Source organism: Stegodyphus dumicola, chromosome 6 (assembly GCF_044657685.1).
Source record: "Stegodyphus dumicola isolate Sdum_Otavi_A_Nest chromosome 6, ASM4465768v1".
Lineage (NCBI taxonomy): Eukaryota > Metazoa > Arthropoda > Arachnida > Araneae > Eresidae > Stegodyphus > Stegodyphus dumicola.
In genome coordinates, this window is record NC_140773.1 from 193454619 (window position 1) to 193475127 (window position 20509).

The 20509-nt window shown below is 31.9% G+C and overlaps 1 protein-coding gene across 1 annotated transcript; it reads left to right on the forward strand.

Annotated features, from left to right (window-relative positions):
• Positions 1-532: 532 nt before the first annotated feature.
• Positions 533-18333, forward strand: ND-B14 (NADH dehydrogenase (ubiquinone) B14 subunit). The gene is made up of 3 exons (XM_035377129.2): positions 533-690; positions 5925-6040; positions 18000-18333. The coding sequence occupies exons 1-3, from the start codon at positions 564-566 to the stop codon at positions 18126-18128; spliced, it is 372 nt and encodes a 123-aa protein (XP_035233020.1). The 5' UTR covers positions 533-563; the 3' UTR covers positions 18129-18333.
• The last annotated feature ends 2176 nt before the right edge of the window (positions 18334-20509 follow it).

Below are 20509 nucleotides of genomic sequence, written 5' to 3' on the forward strand. Positions count from 1 at the left end.
AGAAACTAAAACTAAATACTTAATAGCCGAATAAAAGGCTAAGCGCATTTGTCCTTAAAATTATGGAATTCTCCCCTCCACCAGGTTGAGATCCCCTGGCTTTGATAAACCCCAGTATAAATGGCTTTTAAATTGATAGACGCATTCGCAACATCAAGAAAGACCGCGCTTGTAGGTAATTTGCTGTTAAAAACCTTCAGTAATAGTGTTCAACTCGAGATATATTCCTGGGAACAACTTGTGAATCTCTTTACTTTCGTGGCTGAAATCTTTAATTCCTAAAATTTTCGAAGTTTTCTTTCTTCCTGTGAAAATTTTAACCAGATTTTCGCAGAAATGTATTCCCGTTTTCAGAAGAGCTAGAATAGATTTTTATGAGCTTCCTTGGTAACGAATCTCATCTGTGATGTCAATGCAGGAAAACTGTTACAGTAAAAAATCAGGATTTCTTATCAATCACTCAATCCAGAAAAAATCGTACTACACTCTCTTTTTATGTTTTCAAACAAACAGAATGAGAACAGCTAAACGTAACGACAATCAAAGTTACCTTGTAAACAAAGATGGCATCAAGCTTTGCAAGAACTGCTACCAAACAAGCGCGACCATTAATTTCCGCAACTAGAGAAGATGCTAAAAGAAATGTTTTGCGTTTATATAAGTCTTGGCAAAGACAACTTCTGTATATCAGTGCGTTATAGTTGGTAATTTTTCACCGAATAGTGAATCATTTTAATATGTGTAAAAGTTCTATTTTATTAAAGTTCTTAATTTGAATTAATAAAACTTGATTTGATTTTAAAATTTTAATCTATTTCTCAAGTATGCATATTCGTCATTAATACGGAAATAATCCAAGATATAGATATGGGTTTTCCAGATATGGGTTTTCATCCGCAGAGAACCCGTTGGCGTTTCGGGAAAGAACCCTTTGGCGCCGTTGCAGTTTTACTCGCCAAGCTTTCAAGTTAGCAGACAATGGTAGTAAAAATTCACAGATAATAAGTATGTAGATATAAAACTAACAGGTTAAACGTGATATACGAAAATAAATTTCTATTAAATTCAAGTTAGCACAGAAAACAATGTATTAAACATAACGGGAAGTAAAAATTCATTTAAAAAATAACAATTAGTATTCTTATACTTACGTTTACAATATACTTATATGTATTTTCTCTAATTCATATAGAATACTAATATTTCTATTACAAATGTCTTTTTTCACTATTAAGTACTTTGCCTGTTGATTGATGTATTTCGGTAAGAGCCATGCCCATGTAATAAATTAATGAATGCATGACCTTTAATATATCCATTTTACATAGTTTTAAGTATTTTTTTTTTTTCAAGTTACTTGCATACAATTACTTGCGTTTAAAGCATTTTATTTTGCAATTACTTGCATTTAAAGCATTTTACGTTGAAACAAATACCTATCCTTTTTCATAATATATTTCACAATACAAATAACCTTCAACAGTAATCAAATTTTCTTCAGTAGCATTTTTAATAAAACTAGAACTTTATACATTTTAAAATTATTATAGGGGTTGGAAACCTCATGGATCTGCGTGCTTACAGCTGTTAATAATTAAGAACATAACGTGAACAGCCATGTTACAAATTAGCATTCACCCCTCCCGCCATAATTTCTTCCTTTGATCCCGAACTGACGACCCGAGAACCGGCATCTTTCAATGAAAACTTCTTTAATTACGCGAAAATATTTCTATCTATTAGTTGTTAAAAAATTCAGAAAAAATAATAATAAATAAGAGAAAAATAATATAAATCTCCAAATGCGAACAACGACAACCTTCGCATAAGCGAATAGAATAAATTAGCTAGGTTACCAGGTTTGAACTATTATCGCCAAAGTTGGCGATGTTTACATTTACCGGGTTCTCTGCGGAAGTGCTTCCAAAAATATATTTTTGATGCATAACACACTAAAATCTCTCATTTTAAAATGCACTGCTTAGAAATCGACAGTTACTTCAGTAATTATCTGATGTGTAATTACTGTGGTTCACAAATATGTTTGGACACCTGTATTTTTTAAATTTATTTGCTTTGATTTTGTACAAAATATTGAAACGTCGATTTCAAATTTTTTGCTAGTGAATTATATTTTCTCTATTTTGAACCTTTTCTTGTTGTAAAATTACTATCATGAAAATATTTACAATAAAAAATTTGTTCAGAGAGTGTTAATCACTAACTCACATAATAATTTGGATAGTTCAAACTTTTGTTGAAATATTTTGGTAGACAGTATTTCTTGCTCTAATTTTTTGTTTTAATTGAAAATACCTTACAAGAATTAGCACTTGTATGTAAAAATTTGGTTGGATTTGGTTCTGAAGTCAGCAAAAAGTCCTTCATGTAAAGCATTTAGTTATTTTTGATGTAATGCAATGATGGAAATGGCATTGAGTTGTTGAAAATGTACTGAAGCCGGGACCACATTGCAGTGTAACACGAAGGAAATTTTATGAAAAATCAAATGTAATAAAAAAATTGGTACTGCGAAAAATTGGTTCAGCCGATTCAGAAAAATGATTTACAATAAAATTTAACTGTAAAGCTTTTAGAAGAGTCATTTTTAGGTAATATGGATACAATGGGCAATCAACAAGAAGGAAATTGTTTGGCAACAAAGGAAATATGCCTGGCATTTGCAAAATCTATAGTAAGCAAAGTTTTATGATATTGGGACAATGTTATATTTGCAAGAAAATCAAGATTTAACATATTTTGGTCCAATAAACAAATTAAGATGTGGTTAAATTTGAATTAACAACTGAATTTGAAAAATCTGTTGCATAATATTACACAGTAGGTTAGGGATATTTCGTTGATGAAATTTAATGTTTATCGAAAATAACACAGATTAATATAAATATTCTTAATGAAAACTTAGAATGATGAACAAAATACATACAAGTTCTATTAGGATAATAATCTCGAACATATAGCGTGGTTATTATACAAATGTCATTAAGTTATCAAAACTTACAGTTTACATATACTTTTGACAGAAATCCTGTGAAACATGAATGGAGTGATTTGGAGGGAAAAAATAGGAGAACATGACACTTCTCTGAAAACTCTGCAAAAACAATTCTTACATAGTAATGGAACATTGTTATATGAACAAAGTAGTTGAATGTATGCCAAAGATGATGAAAAGTGTAATTTTACTGATTGATATCCAATGACATATTGAGTGTGCTATTGGTTTCTTATTTTTTATTAAATATAAACTGTTTATTCTCAGTTACCAAATACATTACTTTTCAGAACTTTTTGAACTTTATTCATTTTCAGAATTTCAAGTTTATTTCCAGAACCTTTTGAATAATGTATTATCTTTATCAAAACACATTAAATATATATATATATATATATATATATATATTTTCAAAACAGGCAGTTTTAAAATGGATGATTAATAGTGTATGTGGAAAAACAAAGTTATTTTGCTAATGTTTAGTAACTGATATTTACAAATAAACAGAACAACAGAAGTGCCCCAAAACAAATATATAAGCCACTATAACATACTTGGTCTGTGCTAGTCAGAATTAGATAGGTAAGTGAGCAAAGTCCTATTGTTCTGTCAAAATAAGCACAGCATCTGTCTGAAAAATGTTGTGATCTTTCACTGGATTTCCATAGCAGCTCTTAAAGTACATAGTTTTTATCTTTTCAATATGATTTTAACTGATAGTTTTTAATTATTGTAATTATATATGGCATAACTTGCATTACTAAATTTAATAGTTTTAAAAGGTTCTTTACATTTCACATTTTTTATCCTATATTTACCTGTTACGCTTAATGACGTTTAAATTAGTCAAGCACTAGCCAATATTTACACATTTAAAGGCCATAAAAACTCTCATTTAGAGGCCTTGAATACCTTTGCTGGTTCATATAAAATTCAGGAATTTAAATAATGAAACAAAAGTAAGCACAATTTACCATAGTTAGTTATTTCTAATGATTCAGCATGATCTTATTAATTTTAGTTCAGATCTTTATGTAAGTGCTATAAAAAGGAAACTGTAATTTTTCAGTTTGTCTCAGTTGAAAAGTTACTCAGCTAATACACAAGGAAAACTCCTTTTCCCAAAGGCGAATTATGTATTGTGAAGTCATTTACATATTTTGTGAAATTGTAATATTTCTAAGCAAATATATGAAAACATATTTTAGATCAGCTCTCTTAATAGAATTTGAAATGAAATTAAGCCTTTGCAATGATGATTTCAAAATTTGTTTTTAAATATAGTTATGTTGTTCAATTATATTATCAGAAACTCAAGATTATGATATTTGACTGGGCTGATTTGAAAATAGATAATTCTGAACATAAGATTTTAACAAGTGCAAAAAGGTACACTAATTTGAATTTAAAAACTAGGCAAGATTGTTTTAGATTAATATTGGTTTTCTAGAAAAGCTATTTGCACTTTAAGGAAATTTTTAATGCAGGTCTTCCTTCATTTAGGAGCTGAAGTTTTTTATTTTGAACAACCGTTATTAGTATAAAGTTAAATTTTGACCGATTTTAAAAACAAAGTATTTGGAAAATTAATAGGAAGTGCAAGGAGACTATATTTAGTATAAGAAAAAATAAAGTAGGCAATACAGATTCTTTTGAAAAAATCTACAAGATGATTCTCGGGTCAACTTCCTAAAAATATATCTTGAACAAATGTAAGAAGTTAAAAAGAAATGTAAAAAACTTCTTTGTCAACAAATCAAAATTTTAATTGTTCAAAGGTAAAAACTAAAGATTAAGTGCTCTTCAGTTATCGGGATTGATTCAGAAATGTATGTATGTGCATATATGTGTGTGTATATTACACAGTCGTACATACATGCATATATATATATACATAATTAAAGAAAAATAAAAGACCTATGTGGTCAAAAACTTTGCGCATTGAGCTGCAAAATTTAGAAAAAAGTTAAAAGAAAATTCCTAGTTCGTTAGCTAAAATGTTATTTAGATAATGTGGTTCCATGAAAATATTAACATAAGTAAAACAAAGTGCTATGAAAAGTGTAATAAAGATTAAATAAACAATATAAACATTTGAATATTTACAAATAAAATTTAATACTAATTGTAAGCAATATGCTGATCAAAGTAAGACACACACACACACATATATATATATATATATACTATATATATAGATGCAAAACACACTTGGTAACTTTCTCATGGAAAACTTCAGTAATTTAATACATACATGAAGAAAATTGGTTGCTAGTTAATGAAAATTATATATGAATATTTGATATCTTCTGCAATTAATAAAACTTTTCATTTGAGTGTATCTTAGAGCAGGATTTCTTCAGCTTTTTCAGTTGCAATCCCTTTTTATCACTGAGATTTTTTCGCAACCCCCAGGACCCCATAATATTTACAAAATTTTATGGGACCCCATAAGTATTGTGCAAATCTGACACGCACGTGAGTGACACTGTCAGTTTTTTTCACTTGTACTGTAATATACTATTGCAGTTTTAGGTCATTTTAATTTCTAATTTTAAGACATACAACAATGTGAAAATTTTAAATCAGTAACAGACGAAATGACAGAGTCACGTGCAAAGCAAGGAAAATGAACATTTATATCATAAAAAGAATGCGTCAAAACATTTTAATTTTTTTCTTTGTCTGTATTGTCTTATCTTTATTTATTTTCGGATACATTGTGTAAAAATATTTGATAATTGTAAATTATTATTAAGAAATATCAAAACTGTTAAAATTTTTGGCAACCTACAGTTTAAGAAACCCTGTCTTAGAGATTAGTAATGATTTTTCATTAATTTAGAGAGTAGTAATGACTTTTAATAATTTATCAGAAATTAATTATATGTATTTTGCTGTGTTTTAGTACAAGTACATAATTTGCCTATTACCTTGAAGATGGGAAGAGAAAAGATAAAAGAAGAGTTTTTGAAGCATAAAGATGTAACTGACATCCGAGTTATTGACATGTTAATAGCCAAGGTAATTTTTTAAAACACGTGAATTATTATCCTGAAATTGATTGATTTGGTTATTAATGTGTTACTATTTTTATTATTATTTGCTACTAGTTGATTCTTATTTCCTTGGAAATTTTTGTTATTCGGCTTTGAGCATTTATATATCAGAAATATATTTTAAATAATTTATTAGTAGTCTCTTTGTTTTAGTAAAATAATGGGTACTTTTCATTTAAGTCATGTGTCAGCAATTGTGCAGCAAATTACCGTGTGGTAACCGATTATTTCGGTACATGAGTAGCTGTATATTGATGTGATTGCAAATATGTAGAAAGAATGACCATCAGTCCTGTAATTTTCCTTTCAGCATTTCACTTTTATTTTAGTACTTGAATTTTTACTTCCTTGTACAAGGTGAAGGAAGTATTGTGTTAGATCCAGTTGTGTCTTGTGTAGAGTTAATAACATCCGGATTAATCTTGTCGTTTATTTATAACAGACTAACTAACTTATTTACACTTTATAGAGGGTAAAAGAAACTATATTAATAGGAACAAAATTGCTGATTATACAGTTTGCTTTACTAAACATTCCTCCTCCTTAATCTCCAACTAATATTTCTCTTCACTTAGATAGAGGGTGCTACTTGCTTTTAGGATTAAAGTTTATTAGGACTAGACACTACACCTTTCTCATTATTATTTTATAGATAACTGCATGCAATTTTATTTTGAATTTCTGTATTTGATTTTGTTTTGCGTAATTTTTAAATTTAAGGAAATAGCCTTTTTTTTTTTTTTTTTTTTTTTTTTTTTTAATGAAACATACATTGTACAAACTCTTAGATCTGGAATCATTGGGACTTCAGCAATTCTGGATTTGGGATATATCTGGATCTTAGATTGCCTTTTTAAACCTAGTAAAATGACATGTAAACAGGACAATATAGGGCTTTGCTTATTATTTGCATCAAACACATGCTCCACAATCACTCAAGGGTTGAAAATGTGTATTGTCATTGGCTATGGTGCCATTTCTTTAGCCAGCAGGTGTTTGAATGGGACATGCAAAAATGTCAGTTAGTCTAGAGAAAACTTACATTTACGGCACACCGTCTTTCTTTTGTTGAAAAAGCAGGCTAATCAATATTCTCCAATCATTATTTTTTTAAATATTATTTGATTTGGGCTATTAGTCCCAAAACGGAATTTGGTGGTGTATCACTTTTTAAATTGTTGCCATGAAATATTATCACCCTGTATTACTTTTAAAGAAATTAAATAATGAAGAATCTGCATAAATGTATGTATGTTTCTTGGACTATGAAAAAACAATAGTACCTAGGTCCATCAAATTGTAAATAATGTAGTCGTCTACCTAAACATGTACATGAGCATGTTGAAAACTTGAATTTTATATTTCATATTTTGTTAAACTTTGATGAATTTTTAACAAACTCAATGATCTGAAAGCAAGCAGTAGCAACACTCCATGGATTAAAACATTGTTATCTCCTGCGTGTAAGACTATATCTGACATGCTGTTTTTAAATAATTTTTGATTTTGTTACTCAACTGAATTTTATGTGGCGTAAGTACGAAGGTCATGATATTTAATTAATAAATTTTAACATACAAAACATTAATAATAGAAAAACAAAAACAAAAAAAGTTTTCAAGCCATCTCTCTAAGAAAACTGTACATTGATATGATATACTAAGAAAAGACTGAAAATAGAAAAATTAATGCCATCACTTAACTTTTCATTGGAAATTCTAAACACAAGCTGCTTATAAAATTTTTTATGATTTTGCTGTTGAATTGTGTATGGCATAAGTGCAAAGAAAATTGGGGTTTATGATAAAACCAAAAAGAAATGGGTTAGCAGGAGTGAATGCAACAGCAGACTTGCAGACTGCAAGCTCAGTGAAAGCATAAGAAAACTTTAATGAACCCTTTTGGGCAACCATTAAAATCTAGGCCTTTTCAGTTTTTTTTTTTTTTTTTGGTTGGTGCTCAAGAGGTCCAGTTATTGGATCATTCCGGATATTGCACATCCAGATTTCAAACTTTGTACTATTTATAATTAGGGTTACTATTCTTTTACCTAATTAGATTTTCACTCTAATGCAGTCAAAAGTCGTTAATCTGGACTCATTGGGACTTCGGCGGTTCCGGATTATAGATCATCAGTTTAAATCTGGTAAGATGGCATGCAGAAATTATAAAATTAAAAATATGAAACCGTAATTTATGAAATAAAGAACAATTATGATCTAAAGGGTATCAAAATTTACAAAAAAAAAAAAAAAAAAAAAAAAGCTTAATATTTATTTGTTTACTTTATTAAACATTTCTTTCAGTTTAAGTTGCTTCGTTTTATGTGATAGTACTTTCTCTTTAATTCTATAAACAGACATAATTTCTTCTTCAGTTACAAAGTTCCGCTGTTCAAATCCTAATTGCTGTATCGAGAATACCGACTAATTTGTCAATCGAAATTTTTTCGTTTTCAATAACCTCTGTGTCACTTTCTTCACTATCGGAAGCGAATTATAATGACGAAGAATTTGATTTAAATCATATCAAAGACGGAGTATATCAAGATGAAATACTACATTTAGTAAGGAATTATAAGCCAAATAAAATAAAAACATCTGCCCTGAAGCTAAAGATAGTGTTGACAGATCAACTTCCAATTCATTGCGCACCGCGGCGTTCCCCCCCCCAAATGACGAAGAGTCACAATTAAATTTTTCAAAGACAAAAATGGCACATGTATTGAAAGACCTTTGTTTGAAAAACCACAAAATGAAATTGTTGGTTACTGCCAGAACACTTTTTAATCTAGTAGAATAGTTATCAAAAGTGGCTTGAATAAGAAAAATTAAAATAAGTAGGTGTATGTTGCATTATATTGGAAGTGTTTTGAAATTTATGTTTATGTTTAGATTCTGTTTGGTCATTCAATTGTGAAAAGTCTAAATGTGTTTTTATGAGAATTCCAACTTCAGACTGCAATAATTCTTTATCCTTATTTAGGTATACTATTATATTACTGTTACTGAAGATACAGATATAGTGAAATCCCCACGCCTCTAAAATGTCTGCTCATTATTAAATAATTTTGGCCTTCTGCTGAAGTAGCTATCTTAGAGAGGAAATTTTTCAGTACCTACATTCATGTATTCTATACTAGCAAGAGCATCTGACTTTAATCTCACCAGTGTTTTCTCAAATTCTGCATACTGATCAGTCATGCGAGATGCAATCATAAACACAAATGCACATGGGCCATTCACACCGATTTACTAAATATGAATGTAAAGATTTTATCTTTGCGTAGAAAGAATAACATCCTTTGTATACCAGATTAACAATCCTAGCACTGAAACATGTAATGGTGAGCCCATGGGGTGTTACATGACTACTGTTTCTCTCATTGTGATAAAAAATGGGGACCCAGAGCCATCATATTTTGAATAATGTCCTCCAGCTAATATGGGCATCCGAAAGTCCTAATTTGGAATTTGTTTTATTACTATTTCATACTTTGTTAGACTTTAAAGAATTTTTATTAAGAAACTCGACATTTCAAAGCAAGGAATGGTAACACTGTACGGAAAAACAATTTTTTTATTTCCAACGCGTGAGCAATGATAATTGTGCTAGTATTTTATAGTTATTAAAATTTTGGTACTACAGTCAAAAGTCGTTAATTCGGACACCCATAATTCGGAATGATCTATAATCCGGACCTCAAAACTAAAAACTTTCTGCGCATGCGCCGCGTTGACACGTGCGCGTAAGACCTTTTACGACTGCGCATATGAGTGTGCGCAAGTGCAGAATACGTTTTCGCGTGCGCGTTTTATGTATAATGGACGTATAAGCTAAAATTATCTAATTATCTATTTCAGTTAACGTTGGTGATTGCGTTGTTCCTTAATTTTCGAATTGGATCCAGCTTATTATTTTTTGCAGACTGTAAGAGCAATTTTATAAAAGTAAGCTTAAACTTTCGATTATATCAAATAGAATTTCCGATATATATTTGTTAATATGTAAAGGATCTAAAGCGAAAGTATGTTTTGAAATCCGAAATCTGTTTATCAATTTCACGCTGCTTGGCGGGGGGATCGCCGCGGCAGGCTCGTAATGAATTGGAAGTTGATCTGTCAGCACTATCCTTATCTTCAGCGCAGATGTTTTTATTTTATTTTGCTTATAATTCCTTACCAAATGTAGTATTTCATCTCAATATGCTCCGTCTTTGATATGATTTAAAACAAGTTCCTTGTCATTATAATTCGCTTTCGATAGCGAAGAAAGTGACAGAGGTTATTGAAAACGAAAAAATTTCGATTGACAAATTAGTCCGTGTTCTAGACACAGCAATTATAGGACTTGAACAGTGGAACTTTGTAACTGAACAAGAAATTATGTCTGTTTAATAGAATTAAAGAGAAAGTATTATCACATGAAACGAAGCAAAACTTAAGCAACTTACATTGAAAGAAATGTTTAATAAAGTAAACAAATAAATATTAAGCTTTTTCTTTTTGCAAATTTTGATACTCTTTAGATCATAATTGTTCTTTATTTCATAAATTACGGTTTCATATTTTTAATTTTAGAATTTCTGCATGCCATCTTACGAGATTTAAACTGATGATCTATAATCCGGAAAAATCGATAATCCAGAATCGCCGAAGTCCCGACGAGTCCGGATTAACGACTTTTGACTGTATTCTGTTTTGAGGACCGTAAAAAATTGCCAAGCTTGCGTTGATGCCAGTGCTGTCCAAAATAATTGCGGCAACCCTAATGCAAGAAAGGAAGTAAATAACTATCTGAAGATTATTGTTTTAATTTAAATGAAAGATTAATTTCATATAATACTTTTTTATTATTATAATTTATATAAAAATTCTGATGTGTACACCACATGACTTCCTTGTACGGAATATTAAATTATACGCATTTTTTCTTCCATTTCGTTTAAACTTATTGGATTTAATTACATCTACTTCACCAACAGCGCATAAACCACAATAGAATAAATGCATTCTTTAAAATTCACTCTATTTGTTTATCATAGCGACACTCTGGCGCTGGGTTCCCTTAACAGTATTATATTTCGTTCATATTATAACTCAGAATGCACAAAATTAATATCATTTAAAGAATTATCTAATTGTTGCCACGTTCTATTCAAATACTACGAGGGCTATCCAGAAAGTAGATTACGTTTTGGAATAAAAAAATAAACAAAGTATAGGAAACAAATTTTATTATATACAGATGAAAGCCACACTCAAATACTACTTTTCTACATAGTCACCATAGAAATTAAGGCATTTATCGTAGCGATGTACGAGCTTGGAAATTCCTTCGTCGAAAAATTCGGCCGCCTGCGCCTTCAACCACTTCGTTACCTCTTCTTGCAGCTGTGCGTCGTCATCAAAACGCTGCATAGCCAGCCACTTCTTCATTGCTGGGAATAGGTGGAAGTCGCTCGGTGCCAGGTCGGGACTGTACGGCGGATGAGGAAACAACTCCCACTTAAAAGATTCAAGAACTTTACGAGTGACATTTGCCGTGTGGGGCCGGGCGTTGTCGTGAATCAACAAGATCTTAGAGCTCAACATTCCTCTGCGCTTGTTTTGAATTGCTCTTCTGAGTTTTTGGAGAGTTTGGCAATACCTTTGAGAGTTTATTGTAGTGCCTCTTTCCAGGAAGTCCACCAAAATTACACCTTTTCTGTCTCAAAAAACAGTCGCCATCATCTTCCTTGCCGACATTGTTTGCATGCATTTCTTGGGTTTTTGGGGAGAACTTGTGTGCCCCCACTGCATTGATTGCAATTTCGTTTCACAGTTCACATGTTTCGTCACCAGTAACGATGCGATCGAGTAAAGAGTCACCATCCTTATGGTAAGCGTCCAAAAAGTTCAACGCTGCAGCCATTCGCTGATTTTTGTGGTCCTCTGTCAAGATTTTTGGAATCCATCTTGCACAAAACTTGTGGTAACCAAGCTTTTCGCTGATGATTTCGTGCAACAAACTTCGCGAAATTTGTGGAAAACTCAAAGAAAGTTCCGTTATTGTGAAATTTCGATTTTCACGGACTTTAGCATCGACTTTTTCGAGAAGTTCGGCGGTCACTATGCTGGGTCTCCCACTTCGATCTTCGTCGTGAACATTGGTTCGGCCATTTTGAAATCTTATGACCCACTGACGCACTCCACCTTCAGTGATAATGTTGTCCCCATACACTTCACGAAGCTGCCGATAGATTTCTATTGGTTTACAGTTTTTTGCAGTCAGAAACCTTATTACTGAGCGCACCTCGCAGCTCGCGGGATTTTCAATTAATGCAGACATTTCAAACCGTCACAGTATCTGAACGGAGCACAGCACGAACCTCTCACTAGCACGGCTAGATGCAGACTGAGCTGCGCAACGCTCTGACCCCAAGATGGCCGCGCTAGCCCCGCCCCTAGCGGACACAGACGGAAACGTGATCTACTTCCTGGATGGCCCTCGTATAATAAAGCTAGAATGATGTATAAAAGAAATTAAGCAAAGAAAACAAAAACAACAACAACAACAACAACAACAAAAAAAAAAAAAAAAAAAAAAAAAAAAAAAAAAAAAAAAAGTTTTCCACAGACGATTGAGTATTTCTCATTCAATTAATTCAGTTCTCACTTCGCAGCAAGGAAAAAATACATAAAAACTCAAAATATCTGTATTAAAAACTACTAATTATTAAAAATTAAATTACTAATTAATAAAAATTCAATTATTAAAAATTAAGTAAATCTTAAACATTTATTTCCTCGAAAAAATTCCAGAAAGGATTAAGCATGATTTAAATCGCAATAAGAAATGAATGCGTTTATCTTTGTTGTTGCGAAGCTACGTTTCTCTAGATTGGCAACAAACTCACTACTCTGCTGTTTCAAATGCAAACAAGCAATGACCGCCATCAAAAAAATTATTAGGCTTAGTGGCACTTAAACAACTTTAAAATTGTTGATAATTCTAAACATATTGCATACAGATGTACTAAAGGCATAAAAACCTTAACCGGAAGATAAGAACAACACAATTCAATCATTTTTAAAGCAAAAAATGTACAATTTACAAACATATAAGAGTAAAGAAATTGAGATCATCGAGCCGGGTAACAGAGTGGATATATATATAAATATATTTAATATAACAAGCAAGGTAGTTAGTACAATACTCTATGGCCAATTTGGTCTAGAAAACATTTTCCGCAATATGCTGCAAAATAAGTAAATTAGAAATTGTAATAAGCTCGCCTAAAAGTTACCAGGAGCTGTGGCTCCAAAAAGTTCAACACATTTTAAAAAACAATGTCATTGAAGGGTGAGAAATTATGCTACACGAGAAAAGAAAATAAACACAGTAAAATACTTAGCATTGGAAAGTAGTAATGGCAAAAAATACAGTAAAATACCTATGGATGTGACACTTGAAAAATTAAAACATATGAAAATCAAACCAAGGAACAAGTTAAAACATAAAACAAACAAAATCAGATAAAAATAAAAAGCGGAAAATGGTAAATTAACTGAATTCGACTTCCAATCTGGCTTTTCAAGGGAAATATCTGATTGAACGTCGAATCAAGCCAACTCCATTACGCGTTTTGCCGAAAACAGACAATTGAAACTTTTTCGCTACAAAATTTTTTAATTAGACAAAATGTCTTGGAAAATTTATTAGTCTCAATTATATTTATATATGTTTGGGGCGGCCGATTGAAATCAAAATACGAGGTGCACATCTACATGTTATAGTAGTCCTATATACAAAATTTCAATGTTCTGAGGCTACTCGTTTTTGAGTTATGCGAGATACGTACGTACGTTCGTTCAGACGCCACGAAAAATTTTCTTCAGAATTCATTTTAAAGCAGTTTTTAAATTTTTTTGGAGGAAAAGAGTTTTATTCTGTCCTTACGTACATATATCACACAAAAACATAGTTAAATTGCATTCGAAGGAGGTCTAAATGGATATTTTCGTTGAAATATGCTGCCTGAAGCTTTTCGCGATTACAATACTTCTTTTTTACTTCGTACAATGAAGTAAAAAGGCTAAACATAACTGAATGCAAGCATAAGAGTAAATAACTATTTCAGATCATTATTATAATTTATTTAGAAAAGGGCTAAACATAAGTGAATGAATTCCTGCAACGCTATTTCACTACCGAGTTATTGCTAAAGCATAATTTCATCTCGTTGGTTGTTCAAACATAATTTTCTATAATGAATTATGCCTTTTCTTTGAAAAAATTCTATCTCAGACTTTTCGTCATGGGCAATTCCGAAATTGTTAAATCCATAGGACATCAAAAAAAGATTTAAAATCAGGAAAGGATTTAAAAATTAAACTAGTATTTCAATGCCGTCTTAAGAAATATAGGACTATCTAAACTTACGCAATTTGAAATCAGCACATATGCTAGATTTGGCATGCTGTTAAATGGGTGCGTTTGCTAGATTTGGCACATTTACGCGTATATTTTCGCTGCAATTTTTTTGCGGTTCTCAAAACGGAATAGTACCAGAATTGTTTTAGCAGAATTTCATTTATTTACTGCAATATAGTGAGTGAACTTCCAGATTATTTGTTCATTAGATGAAGGCAAGTGTTTGGAAATAAAAATTAGGAAATGTTTGTAAGGTTCTTAAGTTTTCTCAATGATTGTTTTGCTCTTAAATTTGACGATGTTAGCCTGAATTTGATTAGATAATGGATTTGGCGTATAATGTTACCATAATTTTTTAGAGTATCTCTCACATTTTTTAATTAAAATTATATTAAAATTAAGGGGTCTAAATTTATGTGAAAATTTTTTATAATGACTAAAATCTTTTTTTTTTTAATTGGTTATTTCTTTGATTTTCTAAAAATTGTTATATGTTTATAATAACTCTCTGTGAAGGCATCATTCTAAAATTAATGAAAGTTGTATAATCCTTATATAACGCAAGTCAATGCTTTTCAACTTTATTGCTGTCAATGACTAGGTACCTCTAAAGAGGAAAATAGGATAAATAATATGTGACGTGAGCCTTTAAAAAGACTGTGAGTACATGATGGTAATGCATTCACTAACTGTCACAATTTAAATGAAATACAGCGAGAACTGAGTGAAACTGAAAGGCTACTGATGTTCTTTGATTTGGTGAAACTGAAAGACTACTGATGTTCTTTGATTTTGGTCATTCTGTCTGTGAAATTTTTGTAAAATTCCAGGCACCATGTGAGCAATGTCTTCAATGCTAATGGGCTTCAATATCCCAAACATTTGCTGAAGTTAAGTCAGTAATTTTTTTTTTTTTTTTTTTTGAAAACATGATCACAAGATTTTTAGCATTTGTTAGTTACGTTAATGAGTGTACCAACTGTAAACTGGTGTTTGCATTTCAATTTCATGAGTGGATTGCAGCACATGGATGAATGATTACTAAACTGAATACTCACCACTAATTATAGTGATGCAAAGCATGTTGCTTGTGGACTGTAAAATAATGGAAGGCTAATATGAATCATATTACGTGTTGTGGTATTCTGATGGACATGCACCTGGTGAATTGTCTCATGAGCATAACTTACCAGAGTATGTTGTTTTCACTGTAAAAATTTTTATGAAATAAATTAGGATATGTCTTTTTTCCCTTCCTCTTGATCCACTTGTTTTGTGCCTTGAATCCTGAGTAAAGAAATACATGCTGCAATATTTACTATTCATTCTAAAGAAGTAATTAACAGTTGCCTTTTATAATGTTCAACAATTTACTCATTCATAAAATCAAAGCCATAAACAAGTAGCTTTAGGAAATATAAGTGAATGAATTGATTGTCTGGCTCAGGACTTTGATCGTAACCCATTTGAACACCTCTGGAATGAATTAGATCATTAGTTGACAGCCTGACTGAACCATCTTCAAATGTGATACAACTGTTAACAGCTTTGCAGACATCTACCAAAACTTGGTGTCTAGTCTTCCTTAACACATTGTACGCCGGCCCTGCGAAAAGGCGGGTTTCGAAGTCTATAGCTTGAGCGCCAGCCCCGCGAGAACGTGTGTTTCGAGGCCTTTGTTTCAGCGCCAGCCCTGCGATAATGCAACATTCTTTTATTTGGCGATTAGTTTGCTCTCGTCATGACTCACCGATCTGCACTTTTTATTACATGGAAACAAAATTGTATACATTGTTTCTACAATACATTCGGGAGAACTAACAAACACAAAAATAGTACATTGGAAAACAAGAAATTATAAAACCTCAATCGGTCATAGATTGTAACAAATATATGATGGTCGTAGATTTGGCCAATCAGTTTTTATCATATTTTTCTATTATGAGGAAAATGATGAAATGGACAAAAAGAAAAGAGTTTTGTTTCTTTTAAATTGCGCATTGTTCAATGCATATAGATTATATGTTGAGTTCAATGCCAACACTATAAAATATCAAAAATTTTTATATGGTGTTGCACTTTTATGGATTGAGGAATATACAAGTACTAAATATGTATCGAATGTTTGTGTGGAACAAACTTCTGTATTAGTTCCTACACATCGCACATCAAAATATGATCACCCTCAGAGACTGTCGGGTGATATGAAGAAGCATACCGTTACTCGAATTATTGGATGTGGGAACAAAACCATTATGTACGATGTCCATGCAAAGTTTGCTCTGCTAGCAAAAAACAGAAGTGAGAGTAGCTTTATTTGTTCTCTATGCCTAGTACCTATACATTTTGGAAAACATTTTGAAAAATACCATACATCCCTTAAATATTAATAATCAATCATCAAATAAAACAAGTGTATTTTTTATAATTATAAATTAAATTTTTTTATTTTGCTTCTATTTTTCGTTATCGTTAAATTGCATATAACAAATATGCAAACCAAATTTAGTGATTTACGATAATGTATAAAATTTTAAATATTTTCTTCACCTATTCATTGGTCGTCAACAAGTGAATCATGCTGGCGCTCAGACTTTAGTTGTCTCCGATGCCACTGGCATACAATGTGTTAAAGGGTAGAGGTTATGATAGTACAGAATGGTAGAGCATACCAGTTCCAAGTAATTTCTTGTGTTAGTCATTAATGGCAACATAGCATGCTTACCGTAATATCAAAATGAAAGTGAAACTGTTTATCGGGTAGCACTCATGCCAAAAACTTTTAATATTCACAAATTATAAAGCAAAACTATGTTCTATTATTGAAAAATAGAGTAACTTACCCATTTTTTATATATCACAATAATATCATCACTCTTTATTCTTCTAATTGTTTGACAAACATGTAGGTTTTCAAAACCCCAAATTTTTATAATGGTTACTTGTTTTTATGCATTTTCTTCTGTTACATGTTTTGTTGCCTTCTGCCATGAACTGCTAACATTTTGTGAAATTGTTTTTGGTGTTTTATAAAATAAAAACTATGTTTCAAGTGAAACTACTATATCTAGAATTTCCTAAAATCATGTGGGATCATTATATTACACATTCATATATATATATATATATATATATATATATATTGGTATGTAGAAAACAATTCTTGAATATCTCTTTTGAGCAGCTGCTCTATTTTAGGTACAGCCCCAGAGATAAAAGGAATGTCAGTGAGCCCTGCATTATTGTAGCAGTGCATCCCACTCAAAGTTTGACACTTTACACCAGCAAGACGTTTTTACTTACTGTTTAGCAGTGCTCTCTATCACTTCAGTGTGCCATTTATGCATTCACATTCTATTACATAATTTGCTTATTTCAGCCTGCATTTTGACACATATTTTTTAATTAGCCTTTATGTATATGTATTATAATGTTAAACGTACTGTCAAAATCTTAGCATGTCTTAATTTTGGTATTAAAATTTATTATTAGTTGAATTTTATTTTCAGGGTCGCATGGAATTAACAGAAACGGTCCAAGTATGGAAACAAAAGACTCATGTTATGGCATATTTCAAGGACACAGTGGAACCTAAGCCTAAAGACTTTTTAGGTCGCTTTTTTTCTGGATTAGAGTAACATTGTGTATTGTAAATAGCCTTTAAAAACAAGCAAGTATAATATTTGGAACTTTTTTAAATAGCTAATTAACGAGAATAATTTTTAGTTTGTTTAAGATTGAAAGTTAGGAGAAAATACAGAAATTTATGTGGATTTATTCTTTCAAATAAAGGAAGAATTAACGTTTGTTATTATATGGAATAAAAAGTTTTTTGTTTTTGTGCCAGAGTTGTCATTTATATATTCATTAATGTATCAGTATATGTTTTGAATCCATATTTTTGCAGCTATTAAATTTAAATCAAATGTTTAATAGTGACATTAGGATGTTTGGAATCAGGAGACGGGAAAAATGAGCAATGCCCTCGCCGGGATTCGAACCACGGACCTCTCAAACACGCGTTGACTGTGCTGACTACTATACCACGAAGGCATGCTAAGAAGGTGGGAGAAATACCTTATATACATCCCCTTTTAAGGGTGACTGGGTATTAGGGGAACCTATTGCCAAATCCTGATGGTGAAGAATCATCATCCATCATCTTCTTTAGTTCGGGCACCACTGTAGAGACATTACGTGTTTTTTTAAAGTAGGAGAGATGGAAAATGAGCAATGCCTTCAACAGGATTCAATCCACAGACCTCTGTAATACTTGCCGAGCGTGCTGACCATTAAATCACGAAGGCATGCTAAGAAGGCGCCAGAAATATCTTATAAATATTTGCCTTAAAATTAGTGATTTCCTTCAGTACAAAACTATCTGTCTTACAGTAATGTCACTCTGTGGGATGTACATCAATTCTTAATCATTTTATGAAGATTTTGTAGGTAAATAAAAATTTAACTTTATATTATTTTATGGTAATGAATGTGTTAAAAAGTTAGTTTATCTCTTATTCTTTCATACTGATTTAATTTGAGAATTTTTGGCAGTAAAGCAGTGTAGATTCGGATGATACACTTATTGCAGACTGTTTTGGCGAGCTCACTACAATATTTCTTCTTATTATTGCAGAAAAATATATATGTACCTCGAAAGAACTGAGCCACAATTACAAAATTCAGCAATATAGTGTTCAAGGAGATAAAAAAAATGATAACTGGAGTGATAAAAACATTTTATTTTTGAGTAGCAGTATAAAGAATTATGAAAATTGGTAGGTGCTAAAGCAGTTTCTGCCAGCTATACAAGCCAATGGTTTAGCATGGAATCTATTAAATGTCTTAAGTTATCTGTTAAATTACCAATGTCCCTTTGCAGTAGATTGTGCCACAAATGGAGTGACTGGTCAGCCAATTGAGACATGGCTGGTTATACATGGGTGAATTTGCCTGCCCAACATGTCCCAAACACGATCAATAGGTGATAGGTCTGGAAACCTGGCAGGCCAGTCAAGGACATGTCAAAGACATTGTTTGCAAAGTTATGCTTTATGTGGTCGAGTATTGTCCTTCTGGGAAACAGAACTTGGCCGACCTGCTAGCAAAAGCAGTATGATAGATTGCAGAATGCCATCAATGTACCTGCAAGCAGTTAAGAGTACCTCACAGCATGGCTAATGATGAATGGCTGCCCCAGCTGATCATACCCCGCACTGTCACATCCTGTGTTCTGGTTATGTGCCGTTTGATAACAAATGGGAAATTAGACTGCTGACCTCTCCATCTCCAGCCATGTATGCAACATTTATCGGCATTGAGAGCAAAGCATGATTCATCTCTGAAGATCAAATTCTCCTACTGGACACTGTCTAGCTGAATTAAGAATGGCACCATGCAAGATGGCACTGCTTATGGTGCAATCATAATGGCAGGCATCTTAATGGATGTTGAGATGATCCCAGTATCACCTAATCTTCTGTGAACTGTATTCCTGGATCTTTGCAAGTTGGCAAATGGTGTTGAATTGATGATAGTATAACTATTGTTGATGTGGAAGCTCTTCTAATTGCACAATGGTGGCCCGGGGTTGCTCCAAGCCACTAGGGTGGCTGACTATGCCTTCGCTGAGCTACTGGTTCTAGATAACGATCATATCACTTTGACCAATAGCGCAGTGGTATGCTTGTTTAACCAATTGGCCTCTTTTAGACCTATGTTGTGACCCTTATCAAAGTCTGACAACTGCTTATAATGCTGTTGAGTACATCTTAAAGGTTTCTTTCTTTACAATGCTGTATATCCAAAGCCATGAGTGCATTAAGTACTCCAGCTGCCACACGTGCCCTTTTACATTCTAGCAGCTGTGTCTTCAGATGTGTGGTGTATCTGATTAGTGCTGCATGTTTAATCATTTACACAACTCACCAAACCACTCGTTTTGTAGTTGTGGTTAAGTTTTTTTCTGGGTGCATATATTTTTTTTGCAACAGAATGTATTAAAAAATTTATTAGGGCA